This window comes from Miscanthus floridulus, chromosome 7 (genome assembly GCF_019320115.1).
Source record: "Miscanthus floridulus cultivar M001 chromosome 7, ASM1932011v1, whole genome shotgun sequence".
In the NCBI taxonomy this organism is placed as follows: domain Eukaryota; kingdom Viridiplantae; phylum Streptophyta; class Magnoliopsida; order Poales; family Poaceae; genus Miscanthus; species Miscanthus floridulus.
Window position 1 is genome coordinate 18,654,721 of NC_089586.1, and position 8,183 is coordinate 18,662,903.

At 44.9% G+C, this 8,183-nt stretch overlaps 1 protein-coding gene across 1 annotated transcript; it reads right to left on the bottom strand.

The window, feature by feature from the left end:
* Window positions 1-1,286: 1,286 nt before the first annotated feature.
* LOC136465170 (uncharacterized) lies at window positions 1,287-5,291 on the bottom strand. Its single transcript, XM_066464017.1, has 3 exons — window positions 5,238-5,291; window positions 2,019-2,391; window positions 1,287-1,927 (listed from the first exon to the last, which is right to left on the bottom strand). The coding sequence occupies exons 1-3, from the start codon at window positions 5,289-5,291 to the stop codon at window positions 1,287-1,289; spliced, it is 1,068 nt and encodes a 355-aa protein (XP_066320114.1).
* Between the last annotated feature and the right edge of the window lie 2,892 nt (window positions 5,292-8,183).

Genomic DNA, 8,183 nt, shown 5'->3' on the forward strand with positions numbered 1-8,183 from the left:
AAGCAGCCGTTTTTTGGTTCTTGCTTAGGGTACCCCTTCTCACTGTATCCGACACTATTATATGTTAGCTGGAGGGTGTTTGGATGCACAACTAATGGAAAAATACTACTAAGATACAATAATTATTAGCTGTTATTATTTGATTAGGTCCAACTAGTGAGATAGGTATTATCTCTAGAGATCCAGCTAACAGTTGGTTATTTTACTGGTTGCACCTGTTTGTATCCCAAAGAGATAACTATTAGCAGATAGTTATTATGTGTAGGGATCCAAACATAGCCTTAGTTCAGTTTAAATTAACAAGAACTAAGGGCCTATTTGGAACAAAGGAATGCAAAACAGAGGAATGGTAGGAAACGCAGGAATGGAGGAAAGCAAAAAGCGGAAAACTACAGGATTACAAACCATAGGAACTAAAAATGTGGACCGTTTGGATTGCAGGAAATAGATTTGAATCTTCACATTTTCCAATGACAAAGTAGTCGTTGCTTTCTTTCCTGGTCTGATGCTCATGCAAGCTAGTAGCCGTTACTTGCTTGTCTGGTCTGAAAAATTCTACCAGTTGCTTGCTTCTCATCACTATATAACTTGGACCTACAGACTAGCAAGACAAGTAGTACACACAAACACACTGTACGTGTCATCTTGATGCTAGCAGCCATCTTTGTAGAGATAGGAAGTGCTTTCCTTTCTATGGATCCAAACTATCGTCGATGATCACAAAATGAAGATGATTTCATTTTCTTCATCCACCCAACACTAGAAGAAGGCACCTCATCCCAATCATCCAAAAAGAAACCAATATATAATTCTATCCGAAATGGAGCCACCTTTATTCATGAAACTCTAACAGGGCATGAGGCCCTATGCAAAAGGCAGTTACACATGGAAAGAGAGATTTTTCAAGATCTTGTACACAGATTGCGTGAAAATAACCTTCTTGGTGATTCAAGGTATGTATCTATGGAAGAGCAGCTAGGCATATTCCTTTATGCCATATCCAAAAATGCAAGCAATACTACATTGCAAGATATATTTCAGCATAGCGGAGAAACAATTAGCCGCCACTTCAGATCAGTGCTCAATGCACTTACACAACTCACATGCAACTACATACGGCTACCTTCTCTGCACCAGCATCGGATCTTAAGACAACCTAAATTTGCTCCATACTTCTAGGTAATGTATTTCTCTGGTATATTAAAGCAAAATTAATTTTATTTGTGGTTTTAGTATTAATAAGCATACAAATACATGCAGAACTGGATTGGTGCCATTGATGGCACTCACATTCCTATGACTATTCCTCTCGGACAACAAGAGCCATATAGAAATAGAAAAGTTTCTCTGTTTGCTGGGTTCTCTTTGAATATGTCTGCTGCTTTTATCAGCTCTTCCATTTGTAGATCAGGCAACCCCTCAAGAGCTGTGACACACTTCTTGATGCTATATGGATCCTCCATTTTCTTCTCTTCTATGGTTGCAAATCGCTCAATTTCTTCCTTTTTGAGCATTAAGTACCTTTCCTGGAAATCATTAGTCAATGTAGCACAACTGGTTTTCTGCTTTTTTCCTCTCTTAGCATCAACCATCTCTGGAGTTGAACTAGATGGTCGGAAAGTGCGACGTTGAGTTTCTAAAATCTGTTCAGGGGCAAATGTCTCTTGATTTACAGAATCTTGTGGCTGGGTTCCATCTGGGGAGGCATTAAAAGTAGAGGCATTAACTAGATTTGAGAAAGGACTAATTTCTTCAGCGCCAAACCAATTAGTATCATCTCTTGTCCCCTCGACATCAAAATGCAAGGTCGATGTAGTATCAGGACCATGTCGTGGAGGTGAATGTGAAGCAGGAACTTCTGAACATTGCTTTCTCTTATTAGCATAATGATCCATTCCATGACAACTCCTTCCTTCAGCATAACGACCTGTACAAAATATGTATGGGATATTTTCAAGTATAGGTGCAACAATATTTAATGAAAATATATGCCGTTAGATCCATGAACTGAAACTCACCATCATATAAAGCATACAGATCATCAAAGTATGGAAATGATTTATCACGCCATCGAAGAAGACTGTCTTTGTTTCGACGTTCCGCCAATCCCATACAAACACTTTCTGGTGCGGTCACCATCATTCTATTAGAATCCCAGCCAAAACCACTTTCTTCTTGCAAATCCTTTACAGCTCGAAAATCCTTCTTCAAATCTTGTTCCTTTTGTTTTACTTGACCCATGGTGAATGCTAAAGAAAACCTTGAATTGAACTGATCAACCATAGTAGTCCATACTTCCTTGCTCCATGCATTGTTTGTCTGAAATATTGGTAAATCGTGTTGTTTTAAAAGTCCAATAAGATAAAGGATCCTCTGGTGGTTTGAAAGGTCCTTGTTTGGTTTTGGTAATTGAGTGACAACTTAGGTGGACTAATTGTGTTTATGTGAGATACACAGGTGATTAGTTCACAGGTACATGTATGTGAGCAACATATGCCATGAAGGTGAAAATGGCTTGGAGATGTTGCAAAGCTCACACATGTGATGATAAAGGAGCTTAAATGCACATGAGACATGACATTGAGTCATGTGATCAAGGTGGAGAAGATCAAGACAAGACTTGGCTTGATGGACCGGTTGCAAGCGTGAAGGGCAAGTCGAAGGCTTTGGAGTGATGGACCGCGTGGCGGTGAAGCTTGAGCAAGACTTGGCGCTGATGGACGATGGCAACGGTGAAGAGCAAGTAGAGTCAAGATTGATGAACCAATATGATCATGTGATGATATGAAGTGGATCATATCATTATTGATCGTGTTGGTGCATGTGTTGCATCGACATTGGAGGAGATGGAATGGAATGCGCAAGGCAAAGGTATAACCTAGGGCATTTCATTTCACCGGTCATAGGTGTGTAGAGAAGTTTATGACCGGGTTTAGGATAGATGGCCATACTATCAAGAGGGGCAAACTTGTTTGCATATCGGTCATCTAGTGCCACTCGAGTGATCTAACTTTGCATTGTCGCTAGGATCGAGTGGCGTGGCAAGTTGAGTGGCTAACATCCTTTGGGAAATGACTGTGAAAATGCTAACACACATACACATGGTGGTGTACACTTGGTGGTGTTGGCACATTTACAAAGGAGGTGGTGTTTGCAGGGGTGAGATGGGTTTGGGTCCCTCTCTCCCTCCCGCCGAGCTTGCGAGGCGGGATTCGGCGCTTTCGGGAAAATGGAATGTCTATTTTCTATTGTGCCGGATGCAAATTCTTGTGGTTAGCACACTTGAGCAAGGGTGAAGAGAATGGAGAAGATGCTGGCGTCGGTCAACTGACCGGACGCTGGATCTGCATGCACCGGACGCTGGCAGGCTGCGTTCGGTCGCGCTGACGTGGAGTGTAGCAGTAGCTGGAGAGTGACCGGACGCTGGCTGCGTCGATCGCGTTCGACCGGACGCGTTCGGTCATGCTCGGGAGCTTACTGGAAACGACCGGACACTGGGGGTTCAGCGTCCGGTCAGTTGAAGCTGGAGCGTCCGGTCAGGTCAAGTGACCGTTGGAACCGGGACACGTGGTCATCTGTGGGCGACCGGACGCTGAGGTCCAGCGTCCGGTCAACACGATCGGAGCGTCCGGTCGGCCCGACCGTTGCCCAGTGAAGGGGTAACAGCTAGTTTAGCCCTTGGGGCTATAAATAGAAGTGGCCCTCGGCCATGGCTGGTGCGGAGCACCTCAAGGGACTTAGTGTCTATGCTTGTGAGTGCTTGGGAGCCCTCCATCACACATATACTTGATAGTGATCATTCGATTGTGTGAGTGAGTGATTCTAGTGCGATTGCATCGTAAGGTTGCATCGAGTGGCACTAGGTGATCAAGTTGCAAGCCGGTGGTGCTTGTTACTCTTGGAGGTTGCCACCTCCTAGACGGCTTGGTGGTGGTCTCCGTCGAAGCGCGCAAGAAGCTTGTGCGGCGCTCCGGAGAAGTGCTTGTGAGGGGCATTGTGCTCGCCCCGCGGGAGCCGCGAAGAGCAACTCTAGTAAAGCGTGTCATTGAGCTACCCTCACTCAAGGGGTAGGTTCTTGCGGCGCCCGACGTGTGGGCTTAGCGGGTGATGCTAATTAGCCGCCGAACCACCAAGTGAGCGGTCGACACAACGGGGACTAGCGTGTTGGCAAACACGTGAACCTCGGGAGAAAAATCATCGTGTCAACCTTGTTCTTCCCGTTGGTTTACATCCCCATTACACAAGCTTGCAATTACTTTTATACATATTAAGCTTGTGTAGTTGCTCTTGTAATTAGATAGCTTGTGTAGCTTGCTAATTACCTTCTTGCTTGTGTAGCATAGAAGTAGCTCCCTTGCGTGGCTAATTTGGTTTTAGTAACCTTGTTAGTCACATTGCTTAGTTTGTGTAGCTAAGTTTTTGCGCTCTCTAATTAGGCATTGGTTGCCTTGTTATTGAGCATTGCTAGTGAGCATCGTTAGCTTTGTGCTTTTGCTTACTAGCATGTGTAGGAGCTCCCTTGTCGCTTAAAGTACTAGTGGCATAGGTTTGTGTAACCTTGCTCCTAGAATTGTTTAGGAGAGCTCTAGCTAGCCCGGCACCTTTGTTGCATATTTGTTATCTTTGCAAGGTGCTAGTGAACACATATAGTGGGGTATAGTCTTGGCTAGACCGATAGTTTTAATTCCGCATTTGTATCGGTTAGCCGACGAGATTAAGTCATAGAAAAGACTATTCACCCCCCTCTAGTCGCCATCTCGACCCTTCATGGTTCCAGTTTGCTCTACCAACAGCTCTTCTGGTGCCTAACAAAATATTGGGAAAGATGAATGCCACGGACTAAAAAAATGCAAAGAAGGAAAGGCAATGTCTTCGATGGCAAATAAAATTCAGAATGCTACACCAAACTAGCAGATGCAATCTTGAATTGGGGGGGGGGGGTCAGAAAATCAGTATTTCAGAAAACCAAACGTTGTCCACCGCGAGGTCGTGCTCTCCCACTCTGCCGTCCTTACGCTCTATCCCGCCATGGCCGTTCGGGAGCCATGTGAGCTCCTCGCGGGTGGGAGTCATGGCCACGCCAGCCATGCGAGCTCCGGCCGCGCCCGCACCCCGCTGAGGCTGCGCCCGCCTGTGGCCCGCGCTCGTGACCTCGCCGGGTGGGGCCTTGGTCGGCCGCCGTCGGGATACATGAATACGGTAATACAGTCACAAAGTAAAATTATCAAATTGATTACCTTGTTCTTGTGGGATCTCGCCATCCCCTCCAGATTAGGGAACGCCAAGACCATTCCTGTGCGTGAATGGAATCTTTTCCTCCGGAACGGAAGGTTATATTCCTTCGTTCCAAACGGCAAATCTTGTTTCCTTTTCTACCATTCCTGTACCCATGAAATTCCTACGTTATTCCCGTGTTCCAAACGCAAGCTGAATCGAATAACAAGATTTGATGTGTCATTTGACAGGTCCAGGTGAAAAAAATGATTAATTCATGCGGGAAAGAGATTGCCGGCTCTAAAACCCTTTTTCGGGCTGGTGCTACGTGCACCAAGTACACCTTAAGGATTTTTTTGTTTTCGTTTTTTTTTTGTTTGGCTCAATACTGTATTTGTGTTGCTAAACGAGGATTTCAACCAAGTATGAGCGTTTGCTTTTGTGAGAGCGCTAAAATGGCTCGTCTATCTGGACGAGCTAGGCAAGGCTACGATGGGAAAACCCAAATTTGTTATCAGATCAGATAGATTATAATGGAGTATCTATTTGAAGTTCTGACTCGTACATGTCACTAGTATATCTCTGTACACGCATAATTAAATTATTAGAAAAAAATGACTTAGAATAAAGAAGAAGCAATGTTTTAGAGTAGGAGAGAGAGAGTACCGGTACAGTCTACAATGGCCTGTAGAGTGGGAGTATTTTGCATCTTTGTCTCTATGCTATACTCCTACGTCCAAAGAGCAAACAGACGAGCAGAAATACACGGAAACGGAACGGTCCCGCGCAGGAGAAACACGGGACAGGGGACAGTTTCCTCCGCGAATACTGCACGTCTGCACCGTGGTCCCAGCTCCTGCTAGGTCTACATGGCAGCCACTCCGACCGACCCCGTGGCGCTGCAGCCTGCAGGGCGTGGCCGTGGCTCCGGAACGAGCACGGGCCTCTCCTGCACAGGAGTGAAGGCACGTCGCGCGGCCTGGCTCGGAAGACGAGCAGATGCCCTCCGGCTGCTGGTGCTGGCAACTCGCAACTCGCACACCAACAGACAACTGGGCGCTGTTTAGTTGCACCTAAAATACTAAATTTTTTAAGATTCTCTGTCACATCGAATCTTTGACGCATGTATGAATCATTAAGTATAAATAAAAAATAAAACTAATTACACAGTTTAGACGAAATCTACGAGACGAATCTTTTAAGCATAATTAAACTATGATTGGACACTAATTACTAAATAACAACGAAAACGCTACCGTAGCGTTTTACCAAAAATTTGGACATCCAAACTCGCCCCTGCTCAATTAATTGACCCACGCGCTCTCGTCTCGCCCGTCTCTCCTCTCCATCCTTTCTTCGTCACCACCTCCTCTGCTCTATAACAATGCCATTAATTAATCCCGTAGTCTAACCCGAATAAAATAATATTTTATCCCACCCTACTCCGAATTCATATTGGGGCTGGGCTGGCGTGTGCTTGCTTGCTTGACCAACGCGATTATGATTAGTGCTGATGATTAGCGCGCGTCCTATATCCTATCTGCGGGGAGGCCCCTCCTGGTCCGGCGTATTTGCTTCGCGGTCCCGCCGCTGCTGAAGCTGACCTGACCTCCTGGCACGGTGTGGCAGTTGGTTGGCATGGCAGATGGCAGATGGCACCAGGACGATTAAAGGCAGGCAGCCAGCCTGACTGGCCTGCCTGCGCACGCCCGGGCCGTGGCTGGGCCCCACCGGTCCGGGTCCGGTGCGCCGGGCCGCAGGTCATCATGCATGATATCACGTGGGAGATGGGTGGCATGGCAGGACGTGGTGCCGCCGGACCGGGACAATCCATACAGCGGCTGTTATGAGAAACAGGAGTACTATGTTTCATCAGCTTTCGTGTACTCATGTCCCATCAATGCCTTGTCTTTAGATTTATTTATTACTGATATATGGTTAGTAATATCGGGTTGAGGGCTAGGTACAACCGCACAAGGCGCTACATATATGTCACGCTCGTCTTAAGGTTTGTTAATAGTAGCTTGTGATTACGTTTCGTTGTTGTTGCTGATACCAATAATAATGCAGTGCTACGTTGTGTCTAGTCGTTTCATGCATGTAATCACGATTAGAATTACTGTGTTCGCTCTTGTGAGCTAGAGCGGCATAGAGCTAGAGACACGTAATCAGTCCTTTCTATCTCAATGGATCGATACAATGTCATAAATAAAAGACAAAAGTCATATGGCAATCAAACTCTATTTTTTTGTTTCTTTCTGCTGTCTTCTCGTTTTTTTCGAGAGGTATGAACTTTGGCTAAATTTATATAAAAAACTACTAACATTCATGGTACCAAACAAGTATCATTAGATTAGTTATAGAATATTTTTTATAATAAATTTATTTAAATATAAAACTTTTTTACTATAAACTTGATCAAATTTAAGCTAGCTTAACTGACACGGATCTCATAATTACATTCTTTTATAGACGGAGGGTGTACCTAAGTTATAACTCCACTACTCTCTTCCATCAGCTTCCGTGTATTCATGTGCCGCTACCCATTAAATCGGTGTCTTTTCTAGCCACCACGAGAGTTAGGTGTAACTGTGCAAGGCGTTATACGTCACACTTGTCATAATGTTTACTGATAGTAATAGGTCCCGTTCGGCTGGCAGAATTTTAGCTGAAACTGGCTGAAAAATACTGCTCTGGCTGAATTGTTGTGAGAGAAAAACACTGTTCCGGCTGAAAAAAGAAGTCGAACAAGCCGAATATAGGGTAAGCCGAACGAGGCCTATATCGAGACAAGAGTCGGTTCTTAAAAAACGATATTGTAGGTAACAGTAATACATAGGCTAGTTTGTGATGGCTACCTATTTTGTTGCTACTCGTACCATCAATAATGCAATGCTATGTTGTGTTGATTATTTCCATGCATGTAGTTATGATTATAGCTACTTCCATTATCTTTTGTGAGCTAGAGC

Bases quoted from the DNA above. Each gene is read 5' to 3' on its own strand.
- LOC136465170 (XM_066464017.1), bottom strand. From the start codon at position 5,291: ATGGTCTTGGCGTTCCCTAATCTGGAGGGGATGGCGAGATCCCACAAG. The intron at 2,392-5,237 runs GTAATCAATTTG...AAACCAAACAAG, and splicing joins CGAGATCCCACAAGAACAAG to GACCTTTCAAACCACCAGAG. The intron at 1,928-2,018 runs GTGAGTTTCAGT...TATTTTGTACAG, and splicing joins TCTGTATGCTTTATATGATG to GTCGTTATGCTGAAGGAAGG.